This window comes from Bombina bombina, chromosome 6 (assembly GCF_027579735.1).
Source record: "Bombina bombina isolate aBomBom1 chromosome 6, aBomBom1.pri, whole genome shotgun sequence".
Lineage (NCBI taxonomy): Eukaryota > Metazoa > Chordata > Amphibia > Anura > Bombinatoridae > Bombina > Bombina bombina.
The window spans coordinates 659,911,242-659,927,533 of NC_069504.1; the positions used below are offsets into that span (position 1 = coordinate 659,911,242).

Consider the following 16,292-nt stretch of genomic DNA (forward strand, 5'->3'; position numbering starts at 1 on the left):
CCTGGGCCTTCAAGAATGAAACTTCAGTTGAACAGATTTGCAAGGCTGCTTCTTTGCATACTTTCATGAAGTTTTACTGATTTAATGTCTTTGCCTCAGCAGAGGTGTCTCTTAGGAGAAAGGTTCTTCAAGCAGTGGTGCCTAGTAATTAAGGACTGCCTTCTCTAACTTTCCCTCCCTAAAATTTTCGTGGACTCCTTAGCTTGTGTATTGGTTTCCCATAGGTTATGAATTAATTAGTGGACTCTCACTGCCATTAGAAGGAAAATATAATTTATGCTTACCTGATAAAATTATTTTCATTCTTGGCAGTGAGAGCCCACTGTGTGGGTGTATGTATATATATATATGTGCGTGTGTGTGTATATATATATATATAATGTGTATATATATATATATATATACACTACTGTGCAAAAGGTAGGTAGGAAAATGCTTTTTAAAGTAAGAATGCTTTCATAAATATAATTGTTAATAGTATATATTGTTATCAATTTAGAAAAAAATGTAAAGTGAGTAAACAGAAGAAAAATATAAATCAAATCAATATTTATTGTGGCCATCCTTTGCCAAAATGGCATAAATTCTTCTAGGTGCAGAGTCAGTGGTTTAGTAAGCATATAGTCAGGTACATGATTAAACAATTATATCAAACAGGTGCTAATGATCATGAATTTAATATGTAGGTTGAAACACAATCATTAACTGAAACCAAAACAGCTGTGTAGGAGGAGCACAACTGGATGAGTAACAGCCAAACTGAGATTGCTAGTTCTGCACCATGGCATGATGCTTAGCAGCAAGACGCAAGGTAGTTATACTGCATCAGGAAGGTTTCTCTAAGGCAGAAATTTTAAGGCAAACAAATGGTTTCCAGATGTGTTGTCCAAGCTCCTTCTGAAGCTTTTTTTAGAAACGTCATGATTGAGGACCATAAATGCTGTGGTCAGCCAAGTAAACAGTGCAGCAGATGAAAGACATGTTTACTTCCCTTCTCAATTGGAAGATGTCTAGCAGTGCCATCACCTCAGAATTGGCAGAAACCAGTGGGACCCTGGTATACCCATCTATTGTCGGAGAAGTCTGGTCAGAAGTGGTCTTCATGGAGGACTTGCAGCCAAAAAGCCATACCTCCTGATGTGGTAACAATGCCAAACGACTCAAGTAAGCACAAAAACATAAACAAAAACAGCAGAAAGATAGCAGCAGGTGCTCTGGACTGATTAATCAACATTTGAAATATTTGGCTGTAGCAGAAGGCAGTTTGTTTGCTGAAAGCTGGAACAAGAATGAATATCTGCAGGCAACAGTGAAGCATTGTGGAGGTTACTTGCAAGTTTGGGGCTGCATTTTTCTGCAAATGAAGTTAGGGAGTTTGTCAGAATTATGGTATCCTCATAGCTGAGTACAGGCAGATACATATCTATCATTCAATACCATCAGGGAGGCCCCAGATTTATTCTGCAAACAAACAACCAGTCATTAACAACCATCTTCAGCGTAAAGAAGAACAAGAAGCCCTGGAAGTGACGGTATGGCCCCCACAGAGCCAGATTTCAACATCATCAAGTCTGTCTGGGATTACATGAGGAGACAGATGCAACAGAGGCTGTCAAAATCCACAGAACTGTGGTTCATTGTCTTGAGTTCCTTAAAAAAACTGTGTGCAAGTGTACCTAGAATAAATGCTGTTTTAAAAGCAAAGAGTGGTTACACCAAATAATGATGGGACTTACATTTTTCTTCTGTTCACTTTGCATTTTGTTAATTCATAAAAAAATAAACCTTTTACTTTCTTACTTTAAAGTTTTTTTGCTTTACAACTTTTTTTTCATACCTGTCTAAAACTTTTGCACAATAGTGTGTATGTAGCCAGATGACAGATTAATTGCACAATTTAATATAAAATGATTTAATGATATTTTGTGCAACACACATTGAAATAAATACAATTTAACTAATTTTATCTTTATAGTTATTTAAATTTTATCTTGTCGGGCAGTAAAATCAGCCAGTTGGGCCACCCATTAAAAAGGTGCTGGGGAGAACACTGTATATGCGTGTGTGCGCATATATATATATATATATATATATATATATATTTTCAGGAAGAAACACCAACTCAATAACTTGTTAGCTTGTTCTTTGGCGATTTACCACCCGGGAGCAGCTTTTTTTTGCCTAATAATACTTTTCACAGAGAAGAACTTTCCTGAAGTATATATCTGTCTGATCCCGCCTAACAAGGTTAGTCCAGCCCTGAAATACCAGGCAGTTCCTCTCTGTACAAGAAACATGGCAACCCCAGATGATCTATTCAGCTTTTACTGGGCATTATCAGTGAGGTGCTGCCATATTCCTCTAAGCACATTGAGCAAAAAGTCCACGTATGGTTCCCCTTAGGGGAATATATATATATATATATATATATATACACACACATACATACATACATACAAACAAGTTCAGCTGTTTTAAAACACATTTTAATGATTCATAGATCTACTAGTTAATCCAGCTAACAAAAGCTGATTGGTATATGTAAATAATTAATGCAATTGATTCTTGCTTTTCTTGTTCTGTTCTATACCTTGCTGCAGATCGTATTTAATAATGTAATTATCTAGAATAATTGGAAATGTAATGCATTAGAATGTTTGATTTATTTCTAAAATGTGTTTGCGTACAGAATTGTCGAGAAAGGTGGGAACTTCATTTATGTGTTGCATCAAAAGTCAGTACAGAAATTCTGCCTAATTGTTGAAGGGATGTGTCACCATTTTGTTTTTTCTTTACTTATACTTGCAATACACCTGGGAAATTCTAGCAACTGTTATTTTTATCAGGTGTTATTTTAGCAATATAGTTATATTTATTTTGATCTCTGTTTTTATTCAAACTGTGTTCATCTTTCTTATCTTTGTTTTTTGAACAACATAGCTATTAAATAATAGCTTATATAAAGTATTTGGCACGTAAAATATAAATATAAGCAGCTGATAGAAAATTATTTATATTTTAGACCTTATTAAAATATAATTAAAATGATTTATTAAAATATTGTAGTAATTTCTAGATTTAATGACAGATTTCATTATAATTAGCTAAGAATTATTTTGGAAAAAGATGTACTTGCCATGGGTAACTTTAATGGCCTTTTACTATATAAATGTAATATTAAAATACTTCTTTGCAGACTTAGCATGTGTATATTATAACAAGCAGGCGAGTGGTGGATGTCTGTCCTCTTTGCTTCTGCAGATATATTTTGTAGAAGTTTACTATCATTGGCTGCCTCCAGCTTTCTCTCTATGGTTTAGCTATAGCCTGGAAAAGCTAGTGACATGAGCCAAAATACCAATGAACAAAGCTAGTAAGCATCTATGCCATTCAGTGCTGCCCTCTTCGCCTTCACCCTCTGTTTGGCATTTTTCCCCTCCATCACTTTTCCTGTGTCTTTCTGTTATATATTTATTATTGCCGCTTACTGTTTTTTTAACAAGTGATACTGCAGTGAAGATTTCCAGCCTTATTTATAAAGCACTGCTAAACGATTAAGGACATTCCATTCAACCTAAATGAATGGGGCATTCTGTACCCTATGCGGTTGCACTGCTTTGTAAACATGGCACCACCAGTGCAGAGTATGTACCCAGCTATCTGTATCAGAGCAATCTGTAATGTGTAAAGTCTGTAATCTATGCATGTTAGTATTCCATACTGGATAGCGCATGTCTTTGTATTCCCCTCCAAATGCTTCAGTACAGATTTTCCCTTCTGATGTTGATTTTTTTGTGAGTTTTATATGCTGCTGTTAACCAGTTGAGTGCATATTCCTTCCCAGCATTTGTAATTATCAATGAAGTGTTTATTCATAATTTGTATTGAGCCAATCCCTAGTATATGATAAATATATGCATTGCAACTCATTTTAATAAATAGTTTTCCTATTTCAGGTTCTTTCTGAAACCTCATCTAAAGCTGGAGGTTACCGTCTCTTCTCCTCCTATGCCAGGCACCCCTCAGACATGAAGCAGAGTGGCTTAGGTATGTTATACACCCGTCTGTATTTGCTTCCTTGTCAAAATAGATGCACCTTTTTTTTAGACTTTTACTTGTCAAAGAAATCAATGTTCATATATCATGGAGTTAAGTATCTATAGGAGTATAGGTGAAAGTTACATTTTGATGATGGTGGTGAATATTATGTGTATTATGAGAAGACTGCAGAATGATGTCTTGTATAATGCATGCTTTTCTGTATATAAAATGTATTTTTCTAACACTGTATTATTTTTTTAGTTCATTTTATATTATAGTATGTTCAAAACCACTATACATTAAGCATTGTTATACTATATTTAGCTGGTCAGCCTGAGCCTTGTGAGCACATGTAGTTTCTCACCATCATGGGGTCTATGATTGGTCAGCTGTTGGTAAAGGAGGTATTTCACTTTAATCCCTTCTTTGTTTAAAAAAGAAAAGCAACACATTTTATTTTTTATCGCACCTTTGATTTGACCTAAGGATATACAGTATGTATCTATATCTTAGCATTAAGGTAGACCAAGCTCTATTGTAATGAGCAGTCTTTGTGTCCAAATGCAACAATCAACCCTATGGAGCCAAAATGTTTATTGTAGTATGTTAGAAATGATCAGGCAAACATAATCATAACAGAAAAGAGATATTAAGATTTGCAATAACCGTCTGTGTATTAGCAAAAGAACACTGAAACAATACAGTGATTACCAATGAAGCGCCATCCCAAGCATAATTAGTTGTCCCCAACTGATTATTATACAACTAATAACAAGCATGGAATAATGTAAAATAATACTGTTAAGAAAATAAAGATGCATAAACTTTCTGAAGCGTATAGATTCTTAGTTGTGTGGCTATAAAGAAAAAATCATGAACAAGGGGTCATGATCTCAAGCTGAATGGTAGTAGGTTCAGGAGTAATTTGAGGAAGCACTTCTTTACAGAAAGGGGGATTGATTCATGGAATAAACTTCCATTAGAAGTGGTAAAGACCAACACTGTGGGGGACTTCAAGAATGCCTCGGATTAGCATAAGGCTATCCCATAAAATAGATAAGTTTACGCTTTTAGGAAATTTTGGCCCGACTTGATGGGCCTATGTTTCTTATCTGTCATCAAAATTTAAATTTCTATCTTCCTCGTTTGTGACACTGCAGGTATGTTACTTGTATAACATGGAAGAGTTGTTTGGGTTGTCACTAGGGGCAGGATAAACTCTTTGACCTACTATTCATTTATCAAGCCCTTCTCCTCCTTTGACTGCAGGTTTGCCCAAGAGAACTTGCAGTCAGGATTTATCAAGCAGCGCTCATCAGACTGCTGCTACCCTACTCTGTTCTCCACCTCTTAGGTGGAGAATTTCAATCTCTTCGGTCTCGTCCGACCGGGGAGATTGACAGCTCCTGCCCGCTCGTGAAAGGCTGTTCGCGGGCAGGAGGTGGGGTTGCACACAAGTGCAAACTTCCAGCAGTGGATTTGCAAATATATACACCGCTGTCCGCCAAGGATTGATAAAACTATCTCTTTATGTCTGGATATACCTCAGCTGACTTCTTACAAAGGTATTTATGCTTTGGGATAAAGAGGACTTGACATTTATAGATTACAAAAGAGAGAAGAAAGCTTTATTTCCCATTATTATAACAATTATATAAAAATGGTGTGCAGATATCTGTATATAAATTCTATATTATTGACTCAATTCCACCTGTGTTAAATTGTCAGTGTGGTGAGTATAGTCTGTTTATTCTTGTGAAATTGTTGCCCACGTGTCTCTCTCTCTCTTATTTTTTTTTTAACTGTGTCCCTTCAGTTCATATTTTTTTATTTAAATCCCTCAACTTAAAATGTCCCTTTTTGTTGAATCCTGCTTCCACATTCATATTAATAATTGGTTAATTCTAATATATTAACTATAATATTATTAATAATGAAACAACTTTTCTAATGAAATGGTATGAATGCATTTACCTCCTTGTTAAAAGGACGGTTTACTGATTTTCAGTAGTTAGTATTTTGTTAAAAAGCACATTTTCTAGGTAATCATTTTTATATTATCAATTTTACATCAACTGGATCAGTATAGTTAGTTTATTTTACCATGATTAGGTTGGTGGTATAAGTGTTTCTAAATGTCACCAAAGCCTAATAGCTAAAAATGTAATCTGAACACAAGTTATGGATGGCGTTGATGTTAAAATAAAATTAGTGCCAATTTGTCTGTACTAAGCCTTTAAGATGATACTGCTTACTAACATAATGATAATAGCTGCTTTCTGCCTAACAGACTTTCCTATTTGCTAACACAGTCAGCACTATTGTTTCTTTAAGTGTGCTATGGTCACCTGTGTCTAAAACAAGCAGACTTCTTTTAAGGAAAGTTAATTTAAAAATGAACTAAGCATTATACTATCCATACAGCTAAATCATTCTAGGAATATATTTCATACCTCATATATGGCTCTTTATTTGAGGCACAGTTTGATTAAGTAGACTTGAAGACTTACATTAATAACTATGTTAAAATGTGTTTTGTATGAAAAGGTTAGGGCTGAGACAGGTGTGTATACTGATATAACTAGCAGTAAATGCATGTTTGTGCACAATTGTTGCCAAAGGATCATTTTTATATTGGCTGATGAGGACAAGACCCTTGGGTCTGTTGGTGTGTAGGGTTACTAATCACATGAATATCTGATTTCTTAAAACAACAATATTCTTTTTGTTTTACCCGTATTCATGAAAGGGAAATGAAAGTTAAAATTATATTTTCATGAATCAGATTGAGCATATCACTTTTAAAAAAATAAAACAACTTTTCAACTCACTTATGTCATTAGATTTCTTTATTTCCTTCTTTTGGCTCCCTGGTTGAAACTTGGCCTTTTAATGAGGGCATACAGAAGAAGGCTCCGGATACATATATTCATATTTGGCTTTTCTGTGGTGTCTATTGGAATATTTTCATTGTTTTTTTAAGTGCCACTTTGTTACCTTTTTTAAATATATTATCTAATTAAAAGGTAACTTTTATGTTTGGTAACATGTTAGATAATTGATTGTGTTAAGTGAGTGCCAGTTAGTGTATCGTTTTCATTGCTAAACTGTTTTTTTTTTATTTTTATATATATATATATAACACACTAGGCAGTATTCTCCACAGAGTAGCCAGATGGGGACAGTGTAATACTTTCTAATATTATAACATTTTATGCTATGCAAAGCACAAATTGATTGCATAATTTAACATACATTTATTTAATGATAATTTGAGCAATAAATATTAAGAGAAAATAATATTGGCCAATTTTAGCTTAATTTTGGTGGTCAGTAATATCAGCTGGGTGGTGCACGCATTAAAAAGGACCTTGGAAGAACCCTGCTAGTATTATTCCTGGTTGTTGGAAATATCTGGAGCTATGTGTGTTCTCTGCCTACTGCAGCGCCCTCTACAGCTTGCCTGTATAATAACATTGCTGCACACATTGATGCCACATAGTTCTAAATATATTTACACTCTAGAGCCTACTACAGTATGTCATCATGGAAAGGGGCAAAGTTTTAATTAAGGAGGCAAAGAAAAAAATAGTAAATTTGATAACAGGAGGATATTGGAAAGTCACTCTAAGATTGTAAGCTCTTCATGAATGATGAAAGTTTCTTTTTGACTTCCATTTTACTTTAAGCTAAATGTTAGAATATCTGGCTACAGAGAAAATGTAAAATATATCTTGTATATTGTTTTTTAAAAATGCCCATCATAAAATATACTGTACAGTTTTAATGTTATGTAAATCTAACTTTACTTGTTTTTTTAGGAAACTGTATCCTTTTAAGGATTTTTAACCACTTTATTCATTGTCAATCCATTTGTTTACATCTCATGTGAGAACAGATGAGTTTATGATAACTTTGTCCCTTTACCTAGTCTAATGCTGAACCTTTTTACTTCATCGTAGTTATGAATTTCATGTTATAATCGTGTTCCTAATTCAATTTTATTTTATTATTCATTATATTTGGTAGTTTTATTCAGTCTTATATTTGCCGCTGGTAAAATGTAAATGTGCATTTCATTATTTTTGTATTTTGTGCATTATTTTGAATCATTATAATATAAGCTGCATACAACCCTCATATTTGAGGAACAGGAAGCTTTTTGCACCTTGTAAACTAATACAGGTACAAATCCCCAAATCCGGAATTCCAACATCCTTAATGATTCAGAAATCCAGACTTTTTTCTTTAATATTTGTAAAATTACAGTTTTTCCCCACCAGTAGGTCGCCATTTTTTTATGCCTTCATGTGTGAATCACTATGATTGGCTGAAAAGGTCTGTCTTCTTGTTGATGGGGAAAGATAGTAAGCTTAATATATTTATAATACAGTATTACATTAATCTTGTTGATGCCTGTTCCTATTTTTTATTTTTGGTGCATGCAAAAAATCTAATAAATAACGCACGCCATTCTATTAAAGTGAAGTGCAAATTTTAGTCTATATTTATTCATTTACTATCTTTCTGATGGTACTATGCATGCAATAGTGTTAAAAATGATATGACTACCTTCAACCTGCATGTATAAGCTGTATTATAACATGTAAATATTGCCTAAATAAAAAAGATATAGTTGTTCACACTTGGTCCAATCCCCTCTCTAAGCTGTCTCATTTTACAGAAGCAAATATACAAATATTCCAAATTCCAAACCTTTTCTGGTCCCACAGCAGTTTGGATAAAGGGTTTTGTACCAGTACTGTGCTATGGTATCTTATGTCAAATAACTCACATTGTCTTGTAAAGTGCTGTAGATTTTTGTCATTAGTTGAGTAGTTCCTGATAATCTGTTCCATTGCTTTCTTTTCAGATATGGTCATTTTCTCTTTGGTTTCTCTCTAGAATGCTGGTCACATTACCTTTTGATTTTGGTTTTCAATTCATCTCTGCAGTTTTGTTTTCCCATGTTCTCTATATATATTGATTTAGTCTATTTGTTCTTTATATGCCATTCATGCTTCTTATACATCAGCTCGACAAGGTTATCATTTGATAACGTGCTTGTATGCTTTTTGCTTTTTCTGTGACTGCTCGCTAGTGTGTAGACCAAAGCAAAATGTATGGTTACATAGCTTTCATTCAACATATGGCTTTCCATTTTGTAGTCCTTTTATTGAGAATTTAAAACTTTTGGGACATGTTCTCCCATATGTTCGTCATCTTTTCATAACTGGGAGGTAAGAACGCCCTCCAGTGACTCAGCCAGGTTTTATCCTCTTCTGTCCTTTTCCCCTTTAAATTAAAAAAATAAGTATAACCTTTAAACTAATACTACTAAAACATAATTTCATAAAAGGAAACCCAAATGTGTTTATTATAGCCGCTTAGTGCAGTGTAATAAAACAATCAATTTGGTTCCCAGTAGCTTGCATGTAAAATAAAGCCATTTCCCACACCTCCCCTTTTAATTACTTATATTAAAGTTTTCTAGTGGAGTGCCCTAGGAATTCCCAGTTTGCTCTGATGTCACTGAATAATCTTTTACTAAATACAGATAGAATCCTGTTTCATGGATTGCAAATGAAGATCAATAATACTGCAAAAGGAAAGATCCACAGTTAACTGTGATGATGTGTCTAAATGGCATGTTGTGGATCTGTGTGATTACTAACCACCATCACCCACCTTTCCAGGATCACAGTGCACTGGTCTGTTCAGCACCACAGTGCTAGGAGGCTCCTCCAGCGCTCCAAACCTACAGGACTACGCACGCAGCCACCGTAAAAAAATCAGCGCCGCTGCCAGCCTGACTTACAAAGACGGTATGTGTGTTTTAAAGCCAGCTGCATTATATGTCCGTGCCCAGTGGTCAACCTTACTGATCAGTCTTTGGAAAGGAGGGTTTTCCTGCATGTGTAGAATCTAATGTTGTAGTGACATCAAACAAAAACAAATGTTTTGTAAATGGAGCTTGGCCACTAATGCATTAAGCAATACAATAACAGGGCTGATGTTAGCTTTGCTGTAAACTTTACTGAGTTCCACAGGAGATCAGAACATTTTATTAAGCCAGTGTTTGTTACAAAACGGTCAGAAGAGAAGCAAAATGTAGGAATAAATATGGTTTTATCTGCTTCATATGACACAACAATTATATGATGCACACTGTTCATAATATCACTATGCACAGATATAATCTGGAACTTTTGCATTTAACTTGCAGTATTATACAATAGATAGCTGATAATTATTTGAATAAATGAGAGATAGTGTGATCAGGAGCCCTTATTCTGTTTAAGAAAATAATATCAAATACCTGCAAGTATTAAGGTTTTCCTCATATGCTACTTTGAAGGAAAGTCAATATGTTTTGAGGGCTTGACAATGTATTTTTCTTCCTGAAGGTTATTCTGTTTTCCATTACATTTTCTTTTTCTGGCTAAATCTGCAGTTTAGACTTTGCTATGGACAGGCATCTGAAATGTACAAAATAAACTAAGAGGATGTTTTCCATAGTCTTCAGCAATAGGGTATAATTCTGCTTGAGTAACATTTCACCTTCAACATATTTGTTCCAGTGGCTTAATTTAAGGTAAGGGGACCTGTTTGTCCCTGAGCTGCTACTGTAAAGTATTGCACACATACACTGTTCTCCATTTTATCTAGAAATGTGTCTCTGTAGTATATTAATTCTTTAGCTCTATTGACTGCTCTCACTCCCAGTGGATTCATTAAGTACAAAGCATCAAGAAAATGTTTCATCATTCACACAAATGGGAAATTTATCTTCCCTTAATATTCCTTTCAGGAATTCTCTATTGGCTGCTTGAAAAACATTGAACAAAGCTTACTTCAGGAATTTTAAAAGGGGTTTATCTATTCTATACATATTCAAATGTCCAATTACTTTGCCTAAATTAACCTGATAATGAATTGGTAAACAAAATGTGGAGAAAATGTTAATTAAGTATTACATTCTCAGATTAGTGTAGTTACTCTTGTAGCACTAATCACTGTATTGTTTTCCATTAGTTTTTACATTTTTAATAATTTAGCAATGGTCTATACTTGATGAAAATTCTGTAGTAAGCACAGGTTCATACACTGCTGGTGGAACTGAATTCATTTCAGCATTTACTGAGTAAAATGATACTGTGGTTAAAGGGACACTGAACCCAAATTTTTTCTTTCATGATTCAGATAGATCATGCAATTTTAAGCAACTTTCTTATTTACTTCTATTATCAAATTTTCTTCATTCTCTTGGTATCTTTATTTGAAATGCAAGAATGTAAGTTTAGATGCCGGCCCATTTTTGGTGAACAACCTGGGTTGTTCTTGCTGATTGGTGGATAAATTAATCCACCAATAAAAAAGTGCTGTCCACAGTTCTGAACCCCAAAAAAAGCTTAGATGCCTTCTTTTTCAAATAAAGATAGCAAGGGAATGAAGAAAAAATGATAATAGGAGTAAATTAGAAAGTTGCTTAAAATTGCATGCTCTTTCTGAATCCCGAAAGAAAAATTTGGGTTCAGTGTCCCTTTAAGGATAGAGTTTCTTCAACTTTTTCCATCTGGGACCCCTTTTTGCATTGTGAGCCCCATTATTATAATGTAGTTCAAAACTAACCCCTTATCAGACTGTTATACAATTTTTATAGAGGTTCAACTTTTATAGGTATTGCTAATCAGTAACAGTTTGTCTAACCCAGGGGTTTTCAAACTTGTCCTCAGGTCTCCCTAACAGCCCAAGATTTTCAGGATTACCTTGGGTGAGAGTAGACTAATAATAACCATGGTTACTAATCAGCTGATTGTTTTACCTATGCTCTAGTCCAGATATCCTGAAAATCTGGCTTATTAGAGAGGCCTCAGGACAGGTTTGGAAACCACTGGACTAACTCAATGTATCTTCCATGTAAGCTTCTACCCGCTTGTGGTTATGAGCAATGCCCATGCATTTGAGGAGGTACAACATTATTATGTGTTTACCGCACATTAAAGGGACATGAACCCCAAAATTGTTCTTTCGTGATTCAGAAAGAACATGTGATTTTAAACAACTTTCCAATTTACTTTTTTATCTAATTTGCTTTATTCTCTTAGTATCATTTGTGGAAACGCATACCTAGACAGACTCCGTGTCTACAATGCATTACTGGGGGAGCTAGCTGCTGATTGATAGCTGCAATTTTTTTTATTTTCATTGGTTCACCAAATGTGTTCAGATAGCTCCCAGTAGTGCATTGCTGCTCCTTCAACAGGAGAATTAAGCAAATTTGATAAAATAAGTCAATTTGGAAAGTTGTTTAAAATCACATGCTCTATTTGAATCATGAAAATAAGAAATATAGATTTTGGGTTTCATTTACCTTTAAGCAAAATATGGGGGGGGGGGGGTATTCATACCCACTCACACTCCTACAAACACACAGTCACTCATACACTCACAACACACACACTTACAGTACATTGTCAATTGTTGTGGGAACCCTCAAACATTTTTAAGGGACCCCCCATAATTTAAGGAGCACTGCCTTAGGAAATATTAGGTACATTTGGAAGTATGTGTAGGATTTATGATTTAGATATGTTTTGAAATACATTGTAGACTCATCATTTGTCTTTTGATAATTGGTAATAGCTTCATAAAATAATATATTCTCAGATTATCAATGGAAATTATACAAAGGTGTACAAAGCAAAATGTTTTGTGTACAAGTGAGTGGAGGTGTTCTACATTGGTGCTTGAGAAGAGCATAAATAAGAGTCAGATAATTTTGTGACTTTTTATTTTACAGGTATAAATGCATTGATAAATACATTCAAGCTAAACATTTCATCAAGATTTTTTTTAAAAACAAAAATATCTGAATATATTATGAAATCATATGATCCTCACTGGTGGGTATATTGCTTTGTGCCACTAAGAGAAGATGAAGGGGAAAAAAAATCATAGAAATATTCATGATTCCTCTCCTCACTGTTGTTTTAGCTTCTTTTGTACCAATTTAGAATATGATATCTTAGGCTGTAGCTCTGCTCTAGTCTAAGCTATGTGATATCTGTAATGCAGGGGTAATATACTTCCCTGTCTGCCAGTCTTGGGCTCATGAGTTAATTGGTTCCCTTTTCCCTTGGAATCTATTGTATCTTCATTTCAGTTATGTTGTTAGCAGAAGGTACTCCTTTAGATTTAAGCTTTCAGTGTCTCCTCAAGTCCATTCATTTCGGCCTAAACAGAATGTGTCATCTGATTCCCATAGGATTTTTTGGATATGAGCTGTTCTTCTAGTAATTCTTCTCCCCCACTTGTTGAAGGTACTAGCATAGTGTCCTGTAATCTTGTGATTTTTGTGTCAATAAACTTGTAGTGTTTACCTGATCTGTAGTGCTGCAACTCTATTTATATGAATAGTTCTACTGTCTATAGGACTTAAAGTGAATGTATATTTTAATGAATAAGTGCCCGGTTTTTAAAAATACTATTAAAAACAGGGGCACTTTCGTTCATCAAAGTTTACATTGCAGCGTTGAGCAAAGCAAGATCACCGATCCCTCGCCTGCTTCTCCTGCTGTACTTACACAGCAGTGACGAAACCGGCATCCTCCAATCACGGCGTGGCCTCACGAGATGGACGCTCTGGGGGGGAAGCCATGATTGGAGGAAGCCGGTTTCCTCATTGGTAACATCAGTACAGAGGAACTGCGGGCAGGGGATCGGCGACCCAGCTTTGCTCAAGAGAAAGGTAAGTATTTGTAAAAATACGCTGCAATGTAAACTTTCATGAATGAAAGTGCCCCTGTTTTTAATAGTATTTTTAAAAACCGGGCACTAATTCATGAGAGTTTACATTCACTTTAAATGACTATAGAGGAAAACTTTTCTACATACCAGCATAAAGGCTATGCTTTTGTGTGGCCTACATGTCAAGTTAAAATCCTGTGTGTACATGTTCTAAGTGGGAAGGGGTTTCTCATTCCCTTGTTTGTTTTAACATTTCTCAGAAAATTAGGTCTGTAACTAGCTGAAGATTCTAAACCTCTTGTATGTTTAAATATTCATTTTGAAATATGTTACACATTGAATAACAGACAAGTTTCTATCATTAAGGGATTTAATCCTGCAGCCTGCCCCTATTGAACTGTTGAATAAACAAAAGGCGTATATGTTCTTTTACATGCTTCTCGGAAAGCATGGCATTTCCTTCTTAATATAAGGAGAGTCCACGGCTTCATTCCTTGCTGTTGGGAAATACTTAACCTGGCCACCAGGAGGAGGCAAAGACACCCCAGCCAAAGGGTTAAATACCTCTCCCACTTCCCCCATCTCCCAGTCATTCTTTGCCTTTCATCACAGAAGGATGGCAGAGAAGTGTCAGAAGATTTCAGAGTTGTTCCTCAGGAGGGGTATATGCCCTTCTATATGGGATTGGAGTTTTAAGTAGTATTGTCAGCCTCTCAGTGAGAGCATTGACGAAAGTTAGAGTCTGGAGATGCAGGGAGAGTTAATTTTTACATATGTTAAAAACGCTACAAGACAGGGTCACAGTGTGGCTCCTTTATCTTAAATAGAATCTTGGGAGTCTGCTACCTCTAGGCTTTCGGGTGAGGAGGAGCCAGTCTTTAGATTTAAAATTGAACACTTACGTTTTCTTCTAAAGGAGGTTCTGTCAACATTAGAGGTTACAGAGGCCAAGTTGCCTGATGAACCTTTGATTCCTAAATTGGACAGAGTGTACGAGGACAGGGTAGCACCGCTAACTTTTCCTGTACCTGTAAAAATGGCGGACATTATAAGAACGAATGGGACACACTTGGATCTTCCTTTTCCCCTTCATCTGCCTTTAAAAATAATTCCCGATCCTGGATTCTCAGCTGAAGTTGTGGGGTTCCGTCCCTAAGGTGGATGGCGCTATCTCCACGCTAGCCAAGCGTGCTACTATCCCACTTGAGTCTAGCTTGTCATTCAGAGAGCCGATGGATAAGTAGATGGAAACTTTTCTCAGAAAGATGTTTCAGCATACGGGATACCTGTTTCAACCGGGAGTGGCTGTTGCCTTGGTTGCTGGAGCTGCGGCCTACTGGTGTGACTCCTTAGCGGATTTGATCGAGGTGGAGGGTCCCCTCGACGTTATCCAAGAAAGAATTAAAGCTTTGAGAATTGCTATTTCTTTTATCTGTGATGCAAACATGCAGATTATTTGCCTGAATGCTAAGATTTCTGGGTTCTCAGTACAGTTCTGCGCTCTGGCAGAAGTCCTGGTCTGCGGACATGACTTCTAAGTCTAGACTATGTTCCTTTCCCTTTAAGGGAAATATTTTATTTGGTCCAGGCCTGGACTCAATTATCTTCACAGTTACAGGGGGCAAGGGTGCCTTCCTACCGCAGGATAAAAAGAACAAATCTAAAGGACAAGGATCTAATTTTCATTCTAAAAAGTCCCAACGTCAGCAGGCCTCCCCTAAGCCTGAGCAAACCAAGAGCACTTGCAAGCCGGCCCAATTGTGGAATAAATCCAAGCAGAACAAGAATCACGCCGAGACCAAGTCGGCATGAAGGGGCAGACCCCAATTCGGCGCTGAAACGTGTAGAGGCAAACAGTTACTGTTTTCAGACGCTTGGTTCAGGGACGTGCAGGATCCATGGGTCCTGGAGGCCATAACTCAGGGATACAAGATAGGTTTCAATTCTCATTCACCCAAGGGCAGATTTCTGCTCTCAAGCCCGTCTTCCAGACCAGAAAAGAGGGAAGCCTTTCTGGGGTGCATGCGGGATCTGGCCTCCTTAGGGGTCATTGTCCCGTTTCCTATCACAGAAAGAGGTTTGGGATATTATTCAAACCTGTTCGTGGTCCCAAAGAAAGAGGGAACTTTCCGCCCGATTCTGGGCCTAAAGTGCTTAAACAAGTTTGGCATAGGACCTGTGGTCTCAGGAGGAACGCTCCCTCCCGATCAACATTCTTGAACTTTGAGCAGTCTACAATGCTCTGAAGGCTTGGCCTCTTCTGGGCTTGTCCCGGTTTCTCAGATTCCAATCAGACAACATAACCTCGGTGGCTTACATCAACCATCAGGGAGGAACGAGAAGCTCCCTAGCAATGAGGGAAGTATCTCAGATTCTAAGTGGGCGGAGGCCCACAACTGTACGCTGTCAGTGATCCACATTCTAGTGTGGACAACTTAGAAGCGGATTTTCCCAGCAGACAATCCAATCCTTTCATCCGGGGGAATGGTCTCTTCATCCCA

At 36.3% G+C, this 16,292-nt stretch overlaps 1 protein-coding gene across 3 annotated transcripts in view; it reads left to right on the top strand.

Annotated features, from left to right (window-relative positions):
• Positions 1 to 16,292, top strand: part of PPIP5K1 (diphosphoinositol pentakisphosphate kinase 1) — a 488,970-nt gene that overhangs the window by 310,555 nt on the left and 162,123 nt on the right. For 2 of the 3 annotated variants that reach the window (XM_053717727.1, XM_053717728.1), the window contains exons 26-27: positions 3,957 to 4,047; positions 9,738 to 9,866. In XM_053717727.1, coding sequence (XP_053573702.1) covers positions 3,957 to 4,047; positions 9,738 to 9,866 — 220 coding nt within the window. The remainder of the gene's footprint in view (positions 1 to 3,956; positions 4,048 to 9,737; positions 9,867 to 16,292) is intronic. The other variant, XM_053717729.1, reaches the window with a different exon arrangement.